Source organism: Sciurus vulgaris, assembly GCF_902686455.1.
Source record: "Sciurus vulgaris genome assembly, chromosome: 1".
Lineage (NCBI taxonomy): Eukaryota > Metazoa > Chordata > Mammalia > Rodentia > Sciuridae > Sciurus > Sciurus vulgaris.
In genome coordinates, this window is record NC_136461.1 from 197,037,705 (window position 1) to 197,064,300 (window position 26,596).

Sequence of the window (26,596 nt, forward strand, 5' to 3'; positions counted from 1 at the left end):
GTCACTGATGGTAGAATAATTACTAATATACTCATTTCAATATGAACTTCATAAAGGCAGACCTGTGGGGGTATTGCCCCTCACTGCAGACAGGGTCTGGTAGAGTACCTGACATGATAGAAGCCCCATGAACATTTGAATAAAGAAGGAAGGGCCTGTGGCTCAGTGGTAGGGTGCTTGCCTAGCATATATGAGGTCCTGTTTGATCCCCAGCACTGCCAACCAGAACAAAACCTGCATGTCATGAATAAATGAGAGAGGGAGAAGGGGGAAAGGGCTGGTATGACACAGGAGCTGTGCTGCGCCCACATAGCAGTGTCCCTATCCCAGATGAGCAAGTGAAAACTCAGAGGAGTCGCTCTGCTTGCGTGGAAGAGCAGACCTGCCAAGCGCCATCTCTTCTGGAAAGCCTCCCATCTTCTCCCCCAGCCTTGACCACACAGCTGCACAGCCGTGGGCACTCCATTTACACAGATGACAGTGTGAGTTTGATGACCCTAGTAATAACTCCTTCCTCAGTGCTTCAGAGTTGCTGAAGGTGTTCCTGATAGTTTCCACGCTCCTCTTCTACCCTCACGTGCGTCCTCTTTCTTTCTGACTAGGGTTACCAATTCCTTTGGGGTTGGGGGTGTGCACTCTTCATTTCTGTGTCCCTGTCACACTTAACACAAAAGGGATCATTGTGTGAGCAGCCACCCTGTCTGCTGAAGTTGCTGCCCCAGCTCCCACAGACCAGCTGAGATATTCATTAGGCACTAGGGCACCATGACTAAGTGCTATCCTACTTTTCAAGGATCTCAGAAATGTTGTAGATCTTGAAAAAGAAATTTTTGGCTCATAAAACAAAAAAGTACAGGATCAAATGTGTGTTTGCACAAATATAAAACCAAATATTTTGTCATCTTCTTTAAATGTTAAATTTAGCAATGATTGCTGAGAAATCATAGCAAACTATAAATTAGAGAAATAATCAGCAGCCAAGTAATTTCAAAAACAAAAATGCAGAAATGCTTTCAAAAATGTTTTGGCCGGAAAATTACTTTTAATTGGGTTATGGATACAACTTTAATGTTGGATATGCTGTCAGTGGGGAATCCTCCAAAGAATAAACATACTTGGGATCCTGAAAAGAAATTGGGTCCACAGTGACATGCACATAGGTCAGGAAATAACATATTGGGTTTTAAGAGATTGTATTTAAATGATGGTGGTCTTTGTTGTTGTAGAAAGGAAAGGGCATGGATATTTTATCTTGTTATTTTGTTTTATAAAAAGAGGGGAGTTAAGGGAATTCTTACAGCTTATATGGAATGAGCGCCATGTTCCTGCAGAGATATGGTGTATTTTGGGTGTATTTTGGTACTCTCAAGTAGTACCAGTAAGGGGCTCCTGGGCAATTGATCATTCCATCTGGCCCCCCTCTCAGGTTTACTTGCCTCCCTGTCTGGTTCTTTCAGAGGATGGAAAGTCAGGGGAGGCACAGAAGCCCTGAGGGCAGAATGCGTGAGCCCTTGCCAGGTCCTGGAACAGCGAGAGGCAAAGGCCTGGGCAACACTGGCTGGCGCTCTTGGGGAGGCATGCTGGAACTGACCTTTCCACTTGCCCTTCACACTCTGTGACTCAAAGTGCCGAGCCATTGTTTTAGGAACTGATTATGCAGCAACCATATTGACAGAATGCTGGAGGTATTTCCTCAGCCATGAGTGTCAAAGTTGAAAGTTGGGTAGATTTTGGAAATAATTTTCCTTGGTCCAGTAGGATCTTTCTTTGGATGTTGTTTTGATTTTCACTCCACAGTGGAAATTGCAGCCCCCAATGCTGATGAAATTCATTTTTACCTGTTCAAAAACTGTTTGTAGACCTTGCCAGCTTTCACTAGCTGTGGCATTGCTGCTAAAGGGTCACACGGAGGGTCCTCTACCAGTCATCCTGTGTGGATTCAGCACGTAAAGAAAACCAGGATGGGACTGGAATTGAGGTACTTTTCCCTCCAGTCGTTAGAACCATGATCAAGTGTGAAAATGGAAGCTGTATTAAAACTAGTGTGTTTGTATAATCATCATAATATATCAGCTGTAACCACTATGAAGTTTTCTTTTTTTTAATAAGTGGATCCATGGGATCTGCCATCTCCAAAAGTTTAGAGTTGCCAGTTAAATACATGAGTATTTTTCAAAGGAAATCATCAAAAAGGACATTCCACTCTTATTACAAAGCTATTTTAGGGGTAAATATTTTGATAGATGTGGTTCAGTGCACCTGGGAGCTGAGCCGTGGCTGTGCCTGAGGCAGTTAGCCCAGATGGAGTCCTGAGATCTATCAAGACAGGGTTTTTCCCCCATGTATATTGCAACTGGTTGACTGTGGCAACATGGGCATTGACATTTTCTATGCAACTGTTAGAAAAATAGCTTCCTTAGGTCAAATATACTTATTATTTAAAAATGATAATAACCATACTAAGACTTCTCTCACAAACAAATGTATAGCGGGTGTGTTATGATACAAACATTGTGTTTAATAAGATTGCTAATGAGAATCAAGTCGATAAACATCTGTCAAGGCTGCTTAAATTTGCATCAGATACAAGGTAAGTGTAGGATCCAGCCATTTACTGGTTATAAGTGGCAGAATGCACTCAGATGGAAAGACTGCTCGGAGTTTTCTCTTTTTTTGAACCTGAGTTGAATCACTAGCCAGATTTAAATCATAGCTTAGAGTTTATTAAAATCATCTAGTGCATCATCCGACCTTGTTATTAAGAAATACGCATACACGTGTAAAACATTGGCTGCTCTCCACAGCTGCCTGTCTTCCTGGTAGATAGTTTGCTCGGTAAGTGACAATTTTGAAATGTAACACTTTTTTTCCCTTTGTGGTAAAGTCCTGTCTTTCATCGCCTTAAATAATTTGTCCTTATGAAGGTGACTTTGTTCTCATTCTTTCTTTATTAGCTGAGGAATGATTTAGTAAACCCAGCACTGTCATTCATCTGCCCTCTCCATAAATCAGTGAGAAGTGACTTGAACCATATAACGATGAGCATGTTTTTGTTTGTCATTTTGGGTTTCCTTTTGAAATATAAGTTCCTCAAGGGCAGAGAAGCATCTTTCTGTCCTCATCTAGAGGTTATTGACTAAATGTTGAAGGGCTCACTGCCATGAAAGTAACTGTTCTTTAACACACTAAAGCTGTCAGTGAACAAATGGTGAGGATGATTTTTGAAGGCTGTCCTTATTAACACGAGCAAGAACATGGATGATGGGAGCGAGTAAGAGTTACGCCTCCCTCTTCCCCAGCTTGGGTGGAAGTGGGTTCATTTGTAGTCTTGTTTCCTGACTAGAGAGAAATAGGCCCAAATACGCCCTAGAGAGAGCCTCTATAAATTCAGCAACTAAATTTGAGTGTTTGTGAACTGATAGAAGTATCCTTTTAAAACCACTTACCTAAAACGTTCAGTGATTGCAACATCTGCTAAGCCTATTATGTTTTTTCTTTAAACAGCTTTATTGTTCTGTGTGCACGCTGCTTATTTGGAGCAATAAAGCTGAGTTGACTGCAGCCTTTCTAACAAAAAGGTTTTTGTTTTTTTTTTTAACAGTGAGAGAAACTACATATTGCCTGTCATCATACATAGTATTGAAACAAAATAAATCCTCTTCAGAAATTATTCTGTTAGCCTCATTTTAAAAAAGAAAGACTGTTTGAACTCCAGATGATTACAATATAAAAACAAATATGTAATTACAGCAATACTTTTGACCACTCATAGCTTTTAGTTTTTTGTTTGAGAACCAGACAGGAGAAAGCCCTTAAATTCTGTAGATTCTTTATTTAAGGCACAGAATTCAAAGCAATTTGCTGACTAATAGAGGAAACATTTTTATTACATTATAAAATTCAAAGTTCAGTAAGGGAAATTGCATTCGTTTAGATGTAGTTCATCTGTAACTATTTGGTATTGAGTAAACATGTTAATTTAATAATTTCTCAAATGCACATCTGACTTCTGTCCACTGCCTCAGACCTCTGGTCTTCCTGAAGAGGCACACAGCTGCTGAGACCACAGCAGAAAGCAAGCAGGAAGAAACCCTGCCCACTGCTCAGAATGGGTCAATGAATACAGTTTCTTTTTGCCTGTCACCCTTGTGACAATTATAAGCAGATTAAAATGACTTTAAAGAATTCAAAGCATTTGCCTGTGACAGCCTTTCTTCCTTAAAACACTTGGGTAAGATCTAGTTAGCTATTTGCCCAGATGGTGCAGAGCCCTGAAAAACCACAGCGTGGACCCTGCAGCCCCGAGCCAAGAAAACAACACTGCCCCAATTTGTCATTTTCGTGGTGGTGCTTTAATTCTGGAAACATTCTAATTTCTAAAACAAAGCCCATTTGAGATGGAGTTGTCAGTTTATTGTATCAGTTGAGCAAAGATGAAAGCTCTGTCACTGAGTGACTAAAATATCAATGCATCATGCAGCGAGGCTGGCAGAGCAGGCTGCTGGGTGTAGGAGTGGGTGCTTCCAGAGTCTTGGAAGCCTGCTGCACTCCCAAATCTTCTTTGCAATGTCCAGCTCATAGTCAACAACTCAGAATCCTTCAGAGGCCGGAAACCAAAGTGAATAAAATTAACCCTGTTGAAATTGCTGAACTAGAGAGCAAATGCCCTGTCTAGTGTTATCACACTTGCCGTTTTTCAAGAGCAACGGGAAATTGGGATTTTAATTTTTAAATATTGGATATGGATTGGGATTTTAAAAGCAGCATGTAGCTGCACAAAACCTATTTGTAGGCCACATATGAATTGGTGGGTCACATAATTACCTCCTCTTTATTATTTTCCTTGACTTGAGTCAGTGCTTTGACTTGGGGCTTTTATATCTTAATTTTAAGATAGCTGTAACCCACAGAAAGTCTGTACTCTAGACAAGGAAGGCTTGGTAATTACCACTGAGTCCAGTTGAGCATATCAGTGCTCGGGCACTATGTAAGAACACCATGGCCCAGTGCTAGCTACCTGTGTTCACACAGTGTTGCATGTAGCACACATCAGTGTGACACAGTGTAGAGCCCAGTTGTGCAGACCTGAACTCTTCCTTCTTGCAGATAGTTTTACCTTGGATGGAAACTATGAGATCAGTTTTGATGAAAGCAGCTGTGCTATTGTAGGGAGTCAGGGGAGCATAATTGTTGAAATTATAGAAGTTGTAAAGCTAAACTACCTAGATTAGAATCTTGATTGTGTTTTGTGACAACTGTGTGACCTTCATCATACTATTTAACTGTTCTGTGGTCTCACTTTCCAAATCTGACAGTGGGAATAATTGGAGGTTGGGTATCCCTTTTCCAAAAGGGTTGAGACCAGAAATGTTTGAATTTTTTTTTTTTCAGAGCTTTTAATTTTTACATGTACATAGTAAGAGCTTGGAGATGGAACCACAGTCTAAGCACATGTCTCTTTCATATACTTCTTATATACATGGTTTGAAGATAATTTCACACAATACTTCTAATAATTTTGTACATGAAACAAAGTTTCATGGTATGGAATTTTCCACTTGTGTCATGTTGACATTCTTAAAGTTTCAGATTTCAGGTTTATGAATTAGGTGTGCTTAACCTGTAATAATATCTACATTTAGAGTTGTGAAGATTAAATAAAACAACCTATGTAAAGTTCTTAGGACGACGCCTGGCTCATGGCAAATGCATTGCAGTTGTTAACTCCTGCTGCTGTGGCTTTAAACTAAGAATCACGATGCTTGGTTTCAGGCACTCGTCTGTTCTGCCTCTCGGGAACTGTGACCAACTAGAAACCACATATTACCCTCTGTGAATAATCAATAAGATTAGGAAAACACGGAGATTAAATGTAACTATGCATTAGACACATAAAGGTAACACAGATGCAAAGCACTGTTTGGGGGTTGGGAGGGGGACTGCCCTCATGACAGAGCACAGTCAATATGTAGACCATAGAGGGACCCAAAGTCTGTTTTACCTCTCAGTTTCAACTCAGGTACCCTGATCCATGGTACAAATTGGACTATTATTGGTTTTAGAATGACTAAGATAAAAATTGAGAGTAAAAATAATTTTGGGCATTCCCACTTTATTTAAAAATACCCCTATCTGGGCATGGTGGTGCACACCTGTAATCCCAGCAATTTGGGAAGCTGAAACAGGAGGATTCCAAGTTCAAGGCCAGCCCCAACCACTTAGAGACCCTCAACAACTCAGTGAGACCCTTTATTTAACTTTATTTTAGTTTGACAAAATAAAAAATATAAAGGACTGGGGATGTGGTTCAGTGGTAAGGCATCCCTGGGTTTGATTCCCAGTACAAAAAAAAAAAAAAAGAAAGAAAAGAAAAAATATGTTGTCAACTCTCACAACTCCTTGACGAGACTTGCTTTAGAAGTTCCAAACTGAGGCTGAGTTAGGGTGACCAACCGATGCCCAGCCAGGCTGTAATCACTTCAGAGAATGAGTCTGCAGAGCCGCATGGGTGAGACCAACCTGTCCCTTCATGCTTGTTTCGGAAATGGGGAAACGACTGGAACAATTCTGTTCTTACTCAAGACTGTTCAACTTTCCCACCTGAGATACTTGCTTCAGTTATATTTAGAAATTTCACCCATTTCTTCAACTTCAGTTTTTGAAGACACACCATTCAAATTTGTTTCAGTATCTTTAAATCTCTTGGAAGAAAATGAAAGAGTGGATGTGAAAGCATTTACAGACTCTGCACCATGATCATTAAGAGTTGGGATCCCTTTATTCTGTGAAAATATTAGAATAATTAACAACAGCGAAAAGTATAGTCACACAGTCTAGGGAGAACTTTACTTATGTTTTGTGAAAAAAATAATACAGTCAAATGAAAATGATTGATCAAAACAGTGAAAACCTGGTTCCCTTCCTCGAGCTTGTAGAAAGAGCCTAATTTGTACAAATTCTTTTTATAGCTAATGTGCTAATTGACTCAGAGGTAACACCTGTGTTCTTTATTTTTAAAAATCTGAAATCTGCATCTTAGTGAGATTCTAGGAAAGAATAGCAACAGCTGGCCCCACATCTGTGTGAATGATGTAGTGTGAAAAGGATTCTAAATATAGTTGGAATTTGAGTCAGTTGTGATGTACTTCTGTGCTGTACTACAGAGTATCAATTGAGCCAGAGCTGAGGGAGCTTATCACTTAAATAACCTAAGTCTAAAATGACACAGCTTACTGTGGAAAGTTACAGATGTTTACCTTAAGCAGTCTTTGATAGCAAACTTGAACTACAACTGGTACATTTCCACTTGCCAGGTGGAGAAAAAAGAGTATAGCAGAGCATAGAGGAGTGAAAAGAAACTACACTGGCAAAGAAGGGCTTTTTACAAGAAATCCTCATCACATTGCAGCTTAGGCTTGCTTCTGTTTTTCTTGGTCTTGAATTTCATAGCACCTGAGTTAGCAGATCTCAGCATTTGTCTCCTGTTTTTCTGTTGCTGTAAAAGAATGCCACAGACTGGGTAATTTATAAAGAAAAGTGTTTCTCATGCTTCTGGAGGCTGGGAAGTCTAGTGTCAGTGTGCCAGCCTGGCGAGGGCCTTTGTGTAGCATCATTCTGTGGTGAAAGGCAGAAAGGCAAGAGAGCAAGAGGGGGCTGAGCTCATTTTTGTAACAAGACACTCCCTTGATGATGACATTAATCCATTCATAAGCGCAGAGCCCTCGTGATCTAAGAATGTCTAAGAGCTCCCACTCTCAACACTTATATTAAGGATTGTTTCTAACATATGAGCTTTGTGGGAGATAATTCAAACCACACAACGTCTATTACCTGCTTCCTCCCTCCTTCAAATACTTCTTGAATGTCCACTCTGTGAGGAGGTTGATTTTTGTACCCTGAAGATCCACAGAAGAGGAGCATAGTAAGTATCAACTAATGAGAGTTATGTGTGAAAACAATACAAGGGTGTGTAAAACCTATAATGGCTACTATTAATGGAGCACTTACAGTATGCCAGGAATTCTCTGTATACACAAAACACACACACACACACACGGATGTGCATGCATTGTTGTATTTAATCATGACAGCATTGACGGTGCACATTATCCAGTTTATGGGTGAGCTAATTGAAGCCCAGTGCAATTGACTTGTGCAAGGTTACGTACATGGCTAAGTGACTGAGCCAGGATTTGCACTCAAGTTTTTCTTGACTAAGACTCGAGTCCTTAACCATTAGGCTGTTCCTTGGAGTCTTTTTCCTACACTCTCCATTGACTGTTGCCACCCTCCATCCCCGAGGACAGTGCCAGCAGCAGCACAGATACATGTTTCCTACTCTCCAGTGCAGTGCGGGGAGATCTAATTTGCACTCCATTCTCAACATCAAACTTTCTAGCCTTTTCTCAGGGTCACAAGACTACCAGCAAATCAAAGGAATTAGTCATCAATGAAAGCTGAAGGTCATTAATACTTTCTTTCCTTCATATTGGTAGTCTTTACAGGAATAACAACAAAGCTTATTTGAGTGAGCAGATTTAATCTTGCAAGATTTACCCAGTTTTCAGAGACTTCAAATAATGCCTTTATATGTGCATTACATACTATATCTTCACATCAATCATTTTATTTTACAGGGTACTTTCATGTCTTTGAACTTGTGTAAGCCTCATTGAGCCTTGCTACAGTGGCGCTTCCCTCCATTTGTAGATTAAAAAAACAGGCCTAGAGCAGAGAAGTTGCACCAAGCCCCTAGTTGATTTCCAGCAAAGCTGGGATTCAGACACAGCTCTGATTTCCTTTGCGTCCTAAGAAAACCATGTTTCTGTGGTGACTAATCACCTGGATTAAGGGTCTGCATTTTATTGTTTATCCTGAAACTTGACTAGATGCTGACAGTGGGTGAACTGCCTCTAGACTCTCTGTTGTGCCTCTTTCTACAGGGTTTTACTGAACACCTAGGAGTCCTCAGATCAATAAGACAAAAGTCATCTCCTATCTACAGTGTCAGGGCAAGCCCCTTGTTACTGCCTTGTGCCTCTGTCTGTGGTTTTCAGAGATGTCTGACCTGGGGACATACATTACTTGACAGCTGTCCTGGCTAATTGCGTTTGTTGAGCTGGATGGCCTAACTAGGACATCTTTCTCTTTCAGAACTTTGTTCTTTAATTATGTCTTCTCGTCGTATCACTAGTCTGCGGGCTTTCCTCATAGCCTACAAACCTGCTCAAATCTCTCCCTTTGAGAGACGTAGAGGAGAGATTATCCTCTGTCTTCATGGTGCTTCTTCTCTCCCTTCCCCTTCTTCTCCTTTTTTTCCTTTTCTTTTCCTTGCAGCTCTGAGGTTAGAACCCAGGACTTAAGGCTTGCTAGGCAAGTAGTCTACCACTAACCTTCATCCTGGCTTTTATTATTATTATTACTATTAGTAGTAGTAATAATAATACTAATTATTAATAGTAATAATAATAATATTATTATTATTACTATTATCTTGAACTTGCAATCCTCCTGCCTCAGCCTACTGAGTGATTGGTATTGCAGGTGTGTGCCACCATGCCCAGCTTTCCTTCCCCTTCTTGAAAGAGTGACCTCACTCCCCAGGGATAACTTTCTCACTTCCATTCACTCCTCAGCCATGGCATTCTGATCTCTTCACTACTCCTATGAAGCCTCTGGAAAAATCTCCATGCCCAGCAGACTGCCCAGTTTTCCAGTCTGTCTCTAAGTCTCTGTCATTTGAGATTTTTGACTACTTCATGCTTCCAAAAGCTCGTTACTCCCTTCTCTGTCTCTCTCATGAGCTCCTTCCTGCCCACACTTAAAGTGCAGTGTTTCAAGAGTCTCTCCAGCCCTTGCCCTTCTCGTGCTACCTTTCCTTGTGTGGTTTCCGTCATCTTCGTGTGTCAGCTCCCATACGTGCCTCCTTGCTGCTGAGCAGAAGTCCTTGCCATCATCCTGCCTGTATTCCTCCCCTCCCCTGCCCACTGGGGTGTCTTAGAAGCACTTCAGCACCGACATGGCCTATTTTCTTCTGAAATTGACTCAAGTAGAAAACCTGGGGTCATAATTAGACTAGTGCTCTTTCACTCCAATAATCCCGTTGCAGTCATTTGGCCTCTTGGACAGTCCTCACATTTTCTCTCTGTACCATGGTTCTTTTCCTTTCTGTGTGTTGACATGTTTCCCTCGCTTTTGCTGTTGTTGGTATGTGCTCTTACTCTTCAGAAAGACTTGCTCAGGCTCTGTCGCCTCTTTACATGTGTGTCCTTCACAGTCTCCAGACCCTGTGCATCTGCTGGCCCCACTAAGCAGGACGTTTCTTTAGACCAAGTACTACTCTTGAGCCTTCCTTCATCTTTGTGCTTCCAGGGCCTCCAGCGGTACCTAAGACTTGCCAGTTCATCCGACTTGCTCTCTAGAGTTATTAGAATACATGAAAAGCATTGGGAGCTATGGAGGAGAATACAGACAGTTATCTAAATTGTCTTGTCCATGCAACTGTTGGGGGCTATGGTGTTGGCATGTATACCCTCCCTGCGTCCCATCTGTGCCCTTTGTTTTCAGTCTGTCTACTCCTGCTTGGACTCAGCTCAGAGCCCAGTCCAGGATGGGTCAGATGCCTCTCATCCATGCTGCTGTCCCCTGCATAGCACTCATAGGAAGGCATTATGGCTTTGTGTCTTTGTCCAACTTCCCCAGTTAACTGGGAGCTTGTTCAGAGCAGAAACCAAATTGTACTCCTCTTACATTCACAGTGCCTGGTGTAGCTCTCTGCTTACTAACTCTGATGAATAATGGAGGAATACGCTTTAAAAGTAGCAGGTGCTATGGCTGTGCTGTTGTTGACATCTCTAAAGCTATTTCCTGCCAGCCCACTGCCCCCTGAATATAAAGCTTAGGTTTCCTTTCTTGAGCAGGACCTTACAGCCATATATCTTAGGTGAGTTCAAATTCAGAATATCTATGGTTAACAGTTCTTAATCAGAATAATTAATTACTGGGTTAAAATCAAAGGTTTTATTATGAAAGCCTTTTTGTTTAGGTGTACAAATACACCGCTGATGTTTATAAGAAGAATTATTTTCTGCCTTGAATATTAACTAGCTACAAAAGCTGGTGATTAAAGAAGTTGACTTTTGACAGTCTATCCTGGAGTGGAAATGAGTCTGCATTGTAAAATCATCAGTGAGGAAATTGGGAAACTTTGAGGCAAGCTCCTGAGAAGCATCATTAGAATTCCTAATATTTAAATCCAATAGACATTTTCATGACATTAATAGAACCTATTAATAGTCATATTAATTAGAATGTCTTAGTTAAAACACGATTGAAAGCAAAGAACACAAACATGAGGTGGCTTTAGCAAAACATAAAAATCAGAAAAAAGGTTAAACAGGTGATAAATAGAGTTGTTTCATGAGGAAAGGAACTAGAATCAGAATCAGAAATGGGGCTCTTTTAGTCTTCCTCGGATCATAAAATCTCATCTGTATGTCTTTTCATGACTTCTTCTCTTGCTCTCTTGCTGGCCTGGCTTTCTCAGCTGCTTCTCCAGCCATCTGGCAGAAACGACTTCCTCATAGCTCTCTAGGTTATAGGTTATGTGTCCTCTTTCGGTTCAACTAAAGAACCCAGACTGAATTAGAATCTCTCAGTTCCAATTCCAGCCTCTCAGAAGAGAGAAGTTGGTTAGTGTGACACAGATCAGAAATCTACTGTGGTCCAGGCAAGTGTGTCAAGGAGCCAGAGCCACACAACAGAATGCAGTTACCTTGGCATCCATCTGAAAGCCAAAGAGGCAGTTCTCAGGATGGACCCTCATGAGCTAAACAGACCACCCCTCCCACCGCCCAGATCAAGGAAGCACAGAGTGAAAGCACAGTGCAGTAGCACTTAGGCAGAAGATAGTAGACACAGACCACTGTCCTCTACCAGGCTTGATGCCCCTTGAGGCCAAGTACCATATCTTAAAAATTTGCATTTAGTTCCATAGAACTTGCAACAGCATCTGGCCACAGGGATTAATGAATATTTATTGGATAATCAGAAGCAGATATAAGCTCTGCCTTTATGAGAGTTAAAATCTGGTAATGCAAGCAAACAGTAAACAAATAAGCAAATAAAAAGCTATCGTGGTGTAAGTACTAAGAAAGTAAAAAAGGGAGAGTCCAGGAGCCAACGGTGCAGCTCAGAAGTAGAACACTTGCCTGCCATGTGTGAGACCTGGTTTCAGTGCCCAGTACTGCAAAAACTCAACGGGGTTGGGAGAGACAGGCAACGGAGAGGTCACCAAACTAGAAGAGAACTTTGAGGAGGTAATTGATGGTGTCAAAACTCAAGATAGCTGTACTAACTTTGCTTATTTGTCCTGTGAGGCTAGAGACAGTAATCGTGAATTATTCCACTTATAGTTTATTTTATTCATAATTTTAACACACAAGCTGTGATGTACATTAGAACATGGGCTACTAAAATACTGTTATAGAAGACCATATAAAATTATAAATACATGTAATTAATGTTAGATGGTATCTTTTCATTTTTATCTTTCAGTTTTAAATCAGTATACCTCTAGCCCAGAGCTTGATGTAATTGTAGAACAGTTCTGATTCATCAGCTCTGCAAGGAGTTTTGGGTTAAGATTATAAATGATAGAGCGAAAAATAGTAAAGGAGATTCAGGCAGCAGGATGCTGTCAATATGATAGAAAGATCTTAGTGATGGTAAAAGAAATAAAGGAGAAGGATCTAGGAAATGTGGTTTTCCAGAGTTATGTTAAGGTACTTGTTGCCAGTATCTAACAGAGAACTATTCTGGAAGCAAGCCGTATCTCCTCAGCAGTAGTTAGCAGAGTTGTATACCAAGCTGTATTAATTAATTAGAGTAACTAACAGAGCTTCTACATAAACAAGTCCAAACTCCAGTGGTTTATAACTGTAGATTTTCCCCTTTGTAAAGTTCACCATAGATTTTCCCTTTTGTAAAGTTCACCCCTCCAGGGGTGGAGGAAGAGTCTGTTCCATAGGTTGTTCAGGGACCCGGGCTCCTTCCATCTTTTAGCTCTATCCTCCCAGGCCCCTCTATTTGAGCTGGTCCGGGCGGCGTGAGTGAGGTTGGGCCAGGCCTAGACCAGGGGGTACACATCACTCCACCCACCTTTCATTGACCAAGATTGAATCACAAGATGACACCTACCTCTAAGGAAGACCAGACACATAATAGCTGGAGATCCAGGAGGAAAAGGATATTAGAGAGTATTCTTGGTGTCTGCTATACTAGCAGAATGTAGATTTATATGAAAAGGAAAATACTGTGAAAATACTGTGAAAAGTCTTTTGTATCCTTAAAATTTGAGATTGCTTCACACAAGTTATCTGTCAAAAAAATAAAAAGTTGTTGAAATTTAGGAGATGTCCCTGCAAAGCCCTCTACTACAAGTAGTATTGTTGACTTTCACAAAACATCGCTCATTCCCTGCTTCTCTCAGAGTTGGAACATCCAGAAGAAAATTAAGATCAGATAGATTCTGAAAAGTACTAATCAGAATAGTGGTAGTTCTTGCCTTGCCTTCAAAAGGATGGTGAGGTACACTTCAAGCCTGTCATATCCCCTCTAGTGTTCTACAACATGAAAAATGAGTTCAAAACACTGCCCCGCACGGCTGCCCAACATCCCCTTCAGTCTGGAACAGCACTTCCGTGTAATCTCTCTGTTGCTATAACAAGTACCTGAGGTAATCACCGTCTGAGAGAAAAGGTTTATTTTGGCCCACGGTTTTGGAGATTCCAACCTACAATTGGTTGGCCCTGTTGCTTATGGGCCTGTAGCAAGGCAGCACTTCATGGTGACAGTGTGTGGCATAGCAAAACCACTCACCTCACAGACAAGAAGGAAGAGAAAGGTCCCCTTCAAGGGCATGTCCCCAGTAACCCAAAGACCTGCCACTAGGCCCCACCTCCCAAAGGCTCTGCCACCTCCCACTTGCACTGCCCCGGGAAGCAAGCCTTTGCCACATGAACCTTTGGGGAACACTTAAGATCCAAACCATAAGCCAGACGCAGTGGAGCATGCCTATAATCCCAGTGGCTTGGGAGGCTGAGTCAGGAGGTTCACAAGTTCAAGACCAACGTAAGCAACTTAAGGAGGCCATGAAGAATTAGCAGGACCCTGTCTCAATATAAAAAATAAAAGAAGGACTGGGAATGTGGCTCAGTGCTTAAGTGCCCCTGGATTCATTCCCTGGTGCGAAAAGAAAAAAAAAAAAAAAATCCAAACTATAGCAGTGTCCCAATCAAGAATTTAGAATATAATTCCTTGATTTTACTTTGACCTGTCCCACAGGCCTGGTATACATCTGACATCAGATGCTCCTGTAAAGGCAGTAGCTGTGCTGCAGCTCTGTTTGGGGAATCTATAAATTTAATTTCTACTCCAATAATAACATACATTATTGAGCACTTACTATATCCTATGCACCATACCAAGCACTTTACACCCTTGGAAAAATCCACAAGGTTATTATTCTTATTTTACAAATGGTAAAACTGAGGTATAGAGCTGTCAACTACTCGCCAAAGGTTAAACAGCTAGTAAGTGTACAGCTCAAATGCACAGCCAGGAGACCAGCTTCAGAGGTCATCTCTGCAAACACCAAACCATGCGTAGGAATTAACAAATCCTCACCACAAAAGACCCATGTGAGGATTTCCTGGCATTAAGTACTAGGGAAATAAAATGTAGCCCCACCTCACACTCTCTGGGATCTGGTCTTTTAGTCCATTTAGAAGTAACCCCTGCCCAAGAAGTTTATCCAGGGAGATTCAAACTGGGCAGTTGAACAGTGTGAATCACATTGTTATAACCAGAACTGACTGGATGTGAAGGATTTTATCGCACTCTGATCCCTCAGATCAGATTGCTGTGAGGTCCAGACCAGGTCTCCTCCTATCCAGCGTAGGGTGACTGACTCTTGTGGGTTAATTTTGAAGTTTATTTGAATTCACTTCATTAGAAGATTGTTGAGCATCTACTGTGTGCAAAGTTTCATGCTAATTGTCAAAAGGAACACAACAGGAGGGAAGCGCAGGCATTATGAGAGGGGACAGGAGCACCTGCAGCTTGAATGAGGCCCTGAGCATGAAGGCCATCTTTTAGGGCTGGAACCTTTCGTCAGTGGGTTGAACTCTGAATGTGGAGAAAGATGATGGCCCAAGGACCCCCGTTGGACGACGTCTCTCCTACTCTCTGATGTGCTGAGACTCTTTATTACAACAGCTTTATTGTGATATATTCACATATCACACAACTCACCTTTAAAGTGTGTGATGCTTTGGGTTGTTGTATATTCACAGAGCTGTGCAGTCATGACCACTATCAATTTTAGAACATTTTCAAAAAGAAACCCTTTATCTTTAAGTATTTACTTCCCATTTTCTCCCAAGCTCCTCCAGACCTAGGCAAGCACTAATCTACTTTCTGTCTCTATAGATTTGCTGTTTGGAACTTTTTGTATAAATATGCATGTGGTCTTTTGTGTCTGGCTTCTTTTAACTTAGTGTAACGTTTTTGAAGTTTGTCTACGTTGTAGCATGTATCAGTACTTCATTCCTTTTTAATACAATAACAAGATATACCACATTTTATTTATCTCCTCATCAGCTGATGGTCATTTGGCTTGTTTCCATCTTTCAGCTATTATGAATAATGCTGCTGTGAACATGTACAAATAGACATGTGCTTTCATTTCATTTCTTGTGATATTTAGGAGTGTAATTGCTGGGTCATATGGTAACTCTATGTTTATCCTTTTTAGGAACTGCCAGACTGTTTTCCAAAGCGACTGCACCATTTTACATTCCCACCAGCAGTGTGTGAGGGTTCCAATTGCTCCACGTCCTCGTCAACACTTGTTATTATCTGTCTTTTTGATTGTAGCCATCTTAGTGGGTGTGAAGTGCTATCTTGTTGTTTTGATTTGCATTTCCCTGATGGGTTAATATTGTAATACTTATTTTACTAACCTAGGGCAAAAGTTTCAATCTTGTACTGGCTTAAATTACCCAATTGACTTTCTCAAACAAAACCATAGTTCTGTACAAGACAAATGCCATTTATGGGGTTAGGGTTGTATCTGGGGAAAAAAAAAAACCACAAGATGAAATGACTTGGAGTTGACATTACTCACTCTCCTAGGAGGTGGGTTTTGTAGTGAATTCATTCACAGCATTCCAGGGCTTTATCTGAGCTGCTCATGTGCTATTATATGCCATTTACTGGGTAATCCAGACAGCACTTTGATTAAATCCACGGTGTGATGTCACCCGGTAAGCCCTTGAAAATGGAGATGCGTGTCTCTTCTGGTTTTATCAGTCAAGATTAGAAGTGGTTCACAGCATGGTGAACTTTTTCTCCTGTGTTCTGTCAGTCTGTGTTTCATTGTGAGCCAATAATCTGTCACCTGAAACTACTTAAAATAGGTTGGGCTTTCTTGAATGTTGTGTTGCTGTGATGACATCGGATCTTGGCTACAGAAGAAGGGAAAGAACATTTCTTTGACTTTTGGTTGCCTCGATACCTCTTGTTTCCAGTAACTGCACTGCCACTTTTACTTTGTATTTCTAGGCTGTCTCTGTACTAGGTGTACCTTCCATGTCTTTATCTCTTGGAACTTCTAGCCTGGTAATCTTTGTGTTTTTGTCAAAGAAAGAAAATTGATACGGGACTTGGAAGGTGTAAAGAGTTTCAGCCTCTTGATTTCATCAGCCGCAGATAGGTAAAAAGAGCATCCACAGCTGGATGCAGTAGTGCACACCTGTTAGCCTAGTGACTTGGGAGGCTGAGGCAGGAGTATCTCAAATTCAAGACCAGCCTCAGCAATTTAGTGAGACCCGGTCTCAGAATAAAATAAAAAGGTCTGGGATGTAGCTCAGTAGTAGAGTGCCACTGGGTTCAGTCCCAAATACTGCAAAAGAAACAAATAAGTAAAATGAGATAAAAAGAGCATCCGCAAAGGCAATCTGATGAGAAAAGAAAAACTTGAGCAGAATTTAGAGGATGCTTTCTTCAGGTAGAGTCTCAAGATCCCTCAGAAACCTCCTCCAGAAGAGAGACCTTAGCAGACTGCTCATGCTTTCTGACCCACATAGAGAGCCAGGTGCAGATCGGAGTTCTATTGGGCAGTGCCCTCCTGCCTTCAGGCACAACTGCTGGGAGGGCCTGAGGGGGACAAAAGAGGAAAAGAGAAGAACCAAGAGTGGATGATTCATCCATTCATAACAGGTCACCATACACATTCTGCCTTGTTTGTTCCCTGACTTTTAATATGGATTTCTGTGACTCAGTGGAGAATGGTTGAAAGGAATGACTAGGTTTATAGGTAGGGTTTGAAACTTATCTCCCCCAGAAACAGCAACTTTATGTATTTATAGAGCTGGATTTGTTTGTTAGACTTTAGTCAGTTCTCTTTTGAGCATTCTGTTAACTAAAATATTATTTTGGATGAAATGTAAGTATATCATGACTGCATAATAATGGCTGCCACGCTGAAGGTTCTAAACTACTGAATAATCCTGCTCCATGTGCCTTCAGAATATCAAAGAACTAAATAATGTCTATTGATGTACTGTAGTTTAGATCCTACAGCTAAGTAATAGCATCTCCCAGTTTCTATTAATTTAAAAAAAAATAGTATTTATTGGGCATTTACTGTGTGCTGGGCATTTTCCTAATAACATTGCACAGGTTCTCATTTCATTCTTTCCCTCACCCTCTGAACTAGGTAATGTTTTCATCTCCATTTTACAAATGAAATTTAGTGTTTGCTGTATGCAGAGCTCACACCTTAGGTCACCTGTGTTCAACTCCCTGTGGGCATGGCATGTTTAATGAAAGGCTGTCCTTTCTTCTGTCACACGCTGGAAATGGGAGGAAGTGTCATGAGAGAAACAGATACGAAGCCATGTGTGAATGAGAGAGCGAACTCGAATAAGGATGCAAACAGATGAATTTTGCTCTAGTAGGGCTCCCCCACCTCATGGTAATTTTTACAGCAGCTTTGAACATTTTCTTGCAGAGAAGCAAACTCAAGGCAGTTTATTCCTGTTTAAAAAAAAAAAAAAATCAAGCCAACTGTAGTGGCACACACCTGTAATCCCGTGACTCAGGAGGCTGAGGCAGGAGGATGACAAATTCAAGGACAATGGCAAGTTCAAGGACAATTTAGGAAGGCCCTGTCTCAAAATTAAAAAATGAAAGGCTGGGATGTGGCTTAGTGTTAGAGCACCAAGTTCAATCCCCAGTACTGGGGGGGGTGGGGGGGGAACGATCAAACTCTACTTATATGGAACAAACATGGATCAGAGGGTTTTTTTTTTTTTTTTTTCTATTAAGAAATTAGAATAAAAAGAATGTTACTTATACTGATTTCCTTATTTTGCATAGAAAATAGAGTATATATAGAAATTCAGGACATTTTCTTTCTCATTTGCAAACATTAAGTTATTCATAATCAATTAAACTGTATGTTGACTTTGCTGGGCCATTTTACTACCAGATATCCTAAAGGCGGTGAATCAATTAACACCCCCTCACACATTCAGTAAGACGCAAGCCCATTTTTAGCTGCCTGTGTTTCTGCTTTCATGCTTTTCAGTTAAGGTAAGTGGGCATGCCTACAAAAATGCCTGGCCAAAAGGTAGCTCTTGAAGCCAGCATTCTTCTCCAGTGTAAAGAGAATCCCCTGGAGTTTATCTGACCAGTCCTTCCCTCCCCTGTGAAGGTCATTCTTTAATATGCTCTATGAAAGTCTCCACCAAGTACTCATTTTGGGGATAGGCAGCCCTATAAAAGTCTCTACCAGGTATTCATTTTGAGGACAAGCAGTCCTGTGAAAGTCTCCACTAAGTATTCATTTTGGGGATAAGCAATTTATTCCAATTTCTGGTAGTTCTAAATAGTGGAAATAATTTCCCTTGTTGGCCAAATTTGTTAAGACCTCCTCCATCCCATCTTTTTCTTTCCGGAATGAGATGCAGGGTGGAATAGCTTAATTAACATACATTTATTGATATGTATGCTGTGTAACATTAACCCTTATGTGGAAGAACAGCATAGACTTTGAAGTCAGATAGTTGCAGAAATAGTGCTGACTGCATGCCAGGCAGTGTTGCAAGCATGTCAAATAAATTACTCATTCGTCCCGACCACAGCCCTTGGAGGTGTGTACTGTCATGTCCCCATTTCACAGATGAGGAAACAGAGACAAAGTTATGAAACTCGCTCAAAGTCCGGGCCAGCGAGTGTGAGAACTAGTGTTTGAACTCAGATGTTCTGGCTGATCTCTTGGCTCCTGGGACTCACAGCCCAAGCTTCTAATCGTGGTGCTGCATCTATTAGCCAACGAAGGGGGACCTGTGTGTTATGGTGATTGCACATTCAATTCATCTGTGAATTTCTTTTCATTTTGTTTTTTGTTGTTTTTTTTCCCCTAACATCAGGCCCCACCCAGAATTTCTGATTCATTGAAATACTCCGTGGTATGTGGTTTGTTGTCACCAATTTGAGACTCGTGTCAACATTGCTTCCCAATAAGCAGGGTGGTTTTTAAATTAATCTTCTTGATAACTACAAAACTCAGTACAGTGTTAGTCAGCATGAATAGGATTAAATTTGGGGTGATATTTAAGAGTCTGACTTCATAATCCCATAGCAGTTGTTTCCCCAGATACTTAAAACACACTTCCTTGCTCCATTTATTGCTGAAATATGTATCTGCATGCATACCCAAGGTAGCACATTTCATGAAGAGCTGATGCCAATAAAAAGGAATGTGTTGTTACTTTCCTCTGTATTTGATAGCTTCTTTGTTGTGACCCAGTGAGACAATCTGAAAATAAGCCTTTAAAGTATTTTTAACATCACCTACAAGCATTTTGCATTTTGGGGTCTGTACACAGAGGTGCTCAAGAGGTTATAAATATTCTAGTTGATAAGGTTTTTCACCACTAAATCTCTGAATCAAGAGGAGATAATATGTCAACATGCTGCCTTCTGAAAGTTAGAGGGGGCCCCCTAGGAAAATGTTATTACTCCTTTAATGTACTTCTTTAATGAGAAGTTGGGGCTGTTCATTTCACTGAGACTAGTTAAAGAACTTTTGACTTCTAGCAAGAGAATGTCACGTAGTTTTAGAACCGTTACCCTGACCGCATAATTTTGGCTTTTGTGAACTGAACTGGGTCACTTCATTTTAGATGTCAGTCCAAACCACATCCAAGGTGATAAGGCAGATTAGAGATCTAGGAGGCTGTGGTGTCTCAGCAGGCACTGTTCCACCCAGCAGTCACTTATCAAGCGTCTCTTATTCACTAGACACCTGGGATGCACACATGCAAGGGATACTGTCCCTGTTCTCAAGTTTACATCTTTGGGGTCACTGGGGTAGACAGGGATACAGTGAAGATTCTTGGGTAAGGAAGGTTCAAGGTGCTCTGAATAGATGGAATGACTTGAGGAGGGGACAGGAGGGTGAACATGGAGCTGATCTGCAAAGGCTCCCTGGAGAGTAAGTGCTGAGGTGAGTCTTAGAGGATGGGCTGGCACTAGCAAAGAGAAGGATGGATGAGAGAACATTCTGACTGGGCTGTGTAACAGCAGTCATGCCGGCTCCCAGAATGTCCTGTTTGACCCACTGACTTCCAATCCTGTCATTATTTGACTTTAAAAATTACTTCTGTGTCACGGTAATTAGCTGGTTTTGTGAAGTATTCCTTCGGAGCAGGGAAATGAAACATTTGGGCTTTGACTTTTTGCCCCTGGAACAGTGCTTGTGACCATTTCTTCTGCCATCACAACGTGGCAGGGTTGGTTGAGGAATATGCTGAAACCCCAGCTGCTCAGGCTGAAGGGGAAGGGAAGGTAGGGAGGAGAACTAAGGGAAGTTGCCTCCTGTGGTTGGCATCCAGAGGGGACTGTAAAGCTGGTGAGAGTCAACAATGAGCAGAATCCCGAGGAGTCACCAAACATGATGATTTCTTGGACAGAGATAGTAGGTGGCAGTGGCTCATGGTATGTAGCTTATGTATGCCCTCTGAAGGATCCTAGCTTTCACTTGGTGTTCAGTAGGAAGTGAAATTGGGAGAAGAATAACAGCAACTACTGCTGGTTATTAAGCTTTTTGAATCTAACGGGCTCTGTGCTAAGTTCTTGACCCGTGTTACCTGTTTTAATCAGATAGAAAGCAGATTAGAACACTGATATAGGCCAAATGATACTGTCCCCAGGAGGAAATTGAGGTGAAAGGGGCTAGGGAGCTTATAGCGGCAGCATTTGATCCCAGATCTTTGTGACTTCGTGTCATCCTGTAATTTAGTGGGTGTAGGGATGTGCTTGTCACCAGATTTGGTGATGCAAGATTAATTGTAGACTCCACTTGACCACTGTGTAAGACTACTGCTCAAGAACTGGATAGGAAGTTGATGCCTGTGCTTCCAAAGGACTCTGGAAATCAGGAGCAAAAAATCTTGGGTACACAAGGTACAGCACCCAGGTATTATTTCTGGGGCACAAAGCAGATGAACAGTGTCCAAAAGCTGTAGCTTCTCACCTCCAGCATCTCTGTTTTTGAATTGAACTCTAAATGCTCTCTATTCCAATGTTTTGAAACCCCAATGTTGCTGAAAGCTTTTTAAGGACAGGATAAAATCAAAGGCCAAAATATGAAATGTTCACTTTCCTGTTACTGACCACAGTAGAGCAGAAAATGAGGTAGCTTTCAGAGCAGCTGTGCTCTGCTCTGACGCAAAGGAACCTGCGGGGCAGTCAGGCTCCTTACTCTGAAAGATGTTCAGAACTGAACGGCCACCCCCAAAGTCAAGTTGCTAGACGAAGACCAAACCCCAGTGTACAACATGAAAGTCAGACAGAAGTCTAGTTGAAAAAATAAGTTTATTTGTGTTGCAGGACCAAACTAGGACCTGCCCCATAATCTTCTTAATTCATACTTAACTAATTTGAAATTTGCGATGACCCTTGAAAGAGCTGAACTATAAGACAAAAGGAGGAGAGTATCAATTTTATAAATTAGCTGTCTTCTATTTGCAAAGTGCACTTCTGGGTGCCAAAAATGCAAAGATAAGTGACTTCTTTATTGTCTTAACTATGTAGGAGATGGCAAGTGATTTTTAAGTACTTAGGGTGCACTGTGCTACCCTATTGGCCATAGACACCCATTGCTGTTGTACACAAACTAAGCTGTGTGTAGTTAGCAAAAATGGAGAGAGAAAATTTAAACAGTGCAGGAAATGTCTATGCAGCATTCTTACACTGCACATAAGATGAGAGAAAACCTGCCGTTCCCTCAGTTGGCCTCCGCTTCCATACCACACTCAGAGCGTCAAATTGCATTGCATCAAGTGTGATTGTAGTGTTTAGATATTTAAAAAAAAAAAAAAATTTTTTTTTTGGTACTGTGGATTAAACCAGGGACGCTTAACCACTGAGTCACATCCCCAGTCCTTTTTATTTTTTGAGACAGGTTCTTGCTAAGTTGCTTAGGGCCTCACTAAGTTGCTGAGGCTGCCTTTGAACTTCTGATCCATCTGCCTGAGCCTTGTGAGTCATTGGGATTACAGGCAGGCATGCACCACCAAACCGGCAAGAAAGAAAAATTGTCCATCTAATATGATCCAAGATAGGTATCAACTACTTCTTGTGCTGGCCAAAGAAGCAACATTCTTTCCAGCCCTAAAAGAAATCCTGACTCTGTTTGACCTTCTAAGAGATGGTTGGATTGGCTTTGACTTCTATGAGATTTTCATCCTGTATGTTGACACCAGTTTATTCTCTGCCTAAGATATAAATCCATCACACTGACAAGGTAAACAGACTTGAGTCAATTCCAGTCTGACAGATTTAGACCATGGACAAGTTATTTGACTTCTATTTGTGGCTAATGGTTAACCTTTTTAGAAAAATCTATACAACAAAGATACTTTTATTTAACTTTATTGGCATAATTGTGATGATTAAATGAATATAGAGTGAAGATCCTGGCTGTGTTATTTAGCATATTAAGTGACAGCTGCCACCCCAGTCCTAGCAGGTGTGGATGTGGGTCTTACCTGTGGCAGGTTTTTAGGCAGAGGAATGATGTGAAAGAGGACTTCGGTGTCCCCATGATACATGGGCTGAAGAATAGACCTGGAGCAAGGAATCAAGCTAGCAAGTGGTTTCGGTGGTTTAGACAAAAATGAGGGCCTGAATGAAGGTGATGGGGTGAAGAGGAGGAATCCGGCCTTGAGAATCTTACAAGTAGAACTGGCAACTCTTGGGACCTGTGGTTTAAGAGGGAGCGGGAAGAGCTTCAGAAGTGGAGCACGGCTTTCAGTTTTCCAGCCTAGGGTGTTTGAATAGTAGAGATACTGAATTAACTGGTACAGAGAATAATAAAAAGGACTTTTTAATGGCAGTCTGAAATCATATACCTGTCACTGAGCTAAGGCATTTAATCCTTTATTTGATTTAGTCATCATGGCAACCCTATAGACTAAGCAGTATCATCACCACCTTACTGTTATGGAAATCTAAACTCGGGGGTCCAAAGTCATGACTAGTCAGTGTCTCCCTAGGACTTGACCATGGATGTGTCTGGCTGCAATGGCTCCCTTTAAACCCTGTAAATAAATAAGCCTCTCTCTGGAAGAGGAAAAATGGAATGGGGACAGGAGGACAAAAAGAAAACTTAGTTCTGGAAATGTTACATTTGAGTTGCTTAAGTCAGTCTGAGATATTTTGAGGGCAGTTGGAATATCAGACCTGTAGCTCAGGAAAGAACTGAGAAGCCATATGAGGATTGGGGCATTGTTGGCCTATGGTTTGGGGGAGTAGATACAGTTATGAGGAACAGATCTAAATAAATGGAGGTTATTAGGGGAATATTCTCCTTGTCTGAGAGTTTGGAAAAACGCAGATCTGGATACAGTGTCATTTTTCTAGCCAAGGTATAACATTGTGCTTTGGTGTATAAATACTTCATTGTTAGAGCTTAGTCCCTGCCTCACAGAGCCTATAGGCCAGTGGAGAGCCATCAGTTTTTTGTTTTTGTTTTTTTTTTTTTTTTTGGGGGGGGGGGGGGTGGGGGAAGCCATTAAACAAAAATGTCAGGCCATTTCCCGTGACAGTATAGGCTTAAGTTATTATTGGGTGCTTTTGCCAGGGCCCTACATAAGATTGGCTGCAAAGCCAGACTTAAGAATCGAGAGCCAGGGAATTAGGATCACAGATCATAATATGAGATAAGTTTATATTCTAAAAGAACCCACTGAGAAACATCTGTTTTCTGACTCTTATCTCACTCCCCTTCTGGGATCCTACTCTCTATCTCTCTCTCTTTCTCTACCAAATATCTCTCCCTCTTCCACACACAGTGAGTCTACATAAAGTCCTATGATGTAGCTTCACTCTAACAAATATTTGAATCAAATGTGTACACTGAAATTTCTTGAAGTTTTTTTCCCTGAATGCATAATTGCTCTAAGAGGCCTGCATAAAATGTGGAGGTCGCTGATTTCTTTTCCTCTCACTTTCAGAACAAGGAATTCCTAAGCCTTCATAGTAAGTAGCCCAGTCTCAGATTATGTCCTTTACCTTGATACCAGTCTTGGTTTAGAGAGGTTATCTAGCATAATGGTTAAGAGCACAGGCCCTGGAGCCAGACGGGCCAGGTTTGAATTCTCTTCCACCAGTTACTGATCTTGGGCCAAATATTCAACCTCTGTGCTTCAGTTTCCACATCTGTAAAAGGAGGAAAATAATAGTTCTTAGAGTTACATGAGGCGCACAGAAGTCAGTCCGTGTGAAGCGTGTTAGGCTGTAGAACAGGTGGTTCATGAGGGTTGGGTGTTAGTGCTGCCACTCTTTGATGCTGGTGAGGACGGATTTCCCCAATTCACTGCCAGCTCTCCTCTCACTGAATGTGGAAGAAGGGGTCCAGCTTGCTCTCTTCTCCTTTAACATTGAGGATTCCTGGTCCATGGAGAACTGAGTGATAGTCAAATTCAAGCCAGAGACAAGGAACTCTTGTTTTACTCTTTAAAATGGGAGCCCCTTCCTTCCAGTCCCCCTTCATTCTAGTGCAGTGCTGTGTTTAGGAACCCTCAGTCTGGGAGGACGCTGAAAGCATGGTTTAGGTGCAACAAGGAAGCCAGGTGGGTGGGTGGCCGTCTCTCACCTGGTTCTTTTCCATAGTGTGCCCTCAGATCAGTAAGGGAACGTGATTCTTTTCTCCCTCACTGAGCTTTTCTGAAAGTTCTGTTGCGCTGCCATTTGGAAGACCCCAGTTGACATCTCTTGGGCTCATTTTTCTCTAGTAGCAGCAAAGAACAAATCCTGGGTTTTTAAATCCTGGTAGGGGCTGGAGCTCAGACAGTTGGTCATACCTCATTGTGAAGCCACTGACCATCTCATCTCCCTTGCAAGCACCTCCCTAAATTTGCCTGGAGGTCTCAGGATACCTGCCTCTTCCAACAGCCAGTGGCAGAAGTGTAGACATGATGTTGTTAGTGGAAGAAACCCACCCACTTCTTGGACCTATCCCTACGGCCCAGAGAGTGGAGTTATCAGGAATCTGGTGAGCAAGCAGCCACACAGCAGGCTCCCTGGAGATGTGCCTGCACTGGTTTGCCTCAACTGCAGAAGGGTTAAGAACCATTACTGTGGTCACCGAGGGCGGACAGCAGCCCTCCGAGCTGGATCCAGCCCACAGACGTGTTTACCTTGGCCCACATGGTTGTATATTACTGTATCAGCTAGTTGCAACATACAATAATTGGGAGGTTTCACATTAAAATCAGCATTTCCAACTTTTTTTTCAGTGTCATCTCTGACCACATGTGTTCTGACCACATGGAAATAGTCTGCCCCAGTGAGGTGGTGGCCCTCCGTTCCACTACACCTTGCCACAGCCCCCACCTGACACATTCTGTCCCCGTATTTGTTTCCTAGCCTTGGAGGCCTGAGAGTTTATAGACCTTCCCACAGAGCCCTGTGCCATTTCTCTGCAATATAATCCCAAATGAAAAGCAAAAATTCTTCTCATTTCACTCCCTGACCTAGTTTTAACAAGGTGCTAAATAACTAAGTCTCCAGCCTTTGTTATTGATTTAAGATGAAAAGTCCTAAGTAAAGCATTCTTTTTGTCATTTATTTCAAAATTGGAGTTGAAGTTTATCCTTGCCTGATGGTTTTCCTGATTCAGGGAAGTCTTTTTTCCTTTGACCCTCTTCATGGTAGCATTTATGTGGTTCTGGTTTCTTCCAGCAATACAGGCCAAACAGCAACCTGCAGTCTGACCGTCTGGCCTTGTCCTTGGTCATCTGCTTTTGGCTGCAGATAGATGTGAGGTTGTAGTTTGTATCTGGGGAAGGAAGTGTGGAGATACAGAGGGAAATAAGACACCTGCTTCACTTCCAGAGTGGAAAACTATCATGACGCCACATGACACAAAGGCAGCATGCCCAAAAGTATTTGCAGATCATTTTTATTGTGAAGCGATTTGCCTCCCCCCTGCCCTTTTTTTTTTTTTTTTTTTTTTACCAGC

General features: G+C 41.6%; 1 protein-coding gene across 7 annotated transcripts in view; it reads left to right on the top strand.

Moving 5' to 3' along the window:
* The window catches only part of NSMCE2 (NSE2 (MMS21) homolog, SMC5-SMC6 complex SUMO ligase), a 229,827-nt gene that overhangs the window by 156,722 nt on the left and 46,509 nt on the right, over window positions 1-26,596 (top strand). For 3 of the 7 annotated variants that reach the window (XM_079137662.1, XM_079137663.1, XM_079137665.1), the window contains one exon: window positions 15,815-18,311. The exons of the other annotated variants lie outside the window; for them this stretch is intronic. In XM_079137662.1, coding sequence (XP_078993788.1) covers window positions 15,815-15,876 — 62 coding nt within the window. In that variant the 3' untranslated portion in view covers window positions 15,877-18,311. Of the gene's footprint in view, window positions 1-15,814; window positions 18,312-26,596 lie in introns of those variants that run through there. 7 annotated transcript variants of the gene reach the window in all.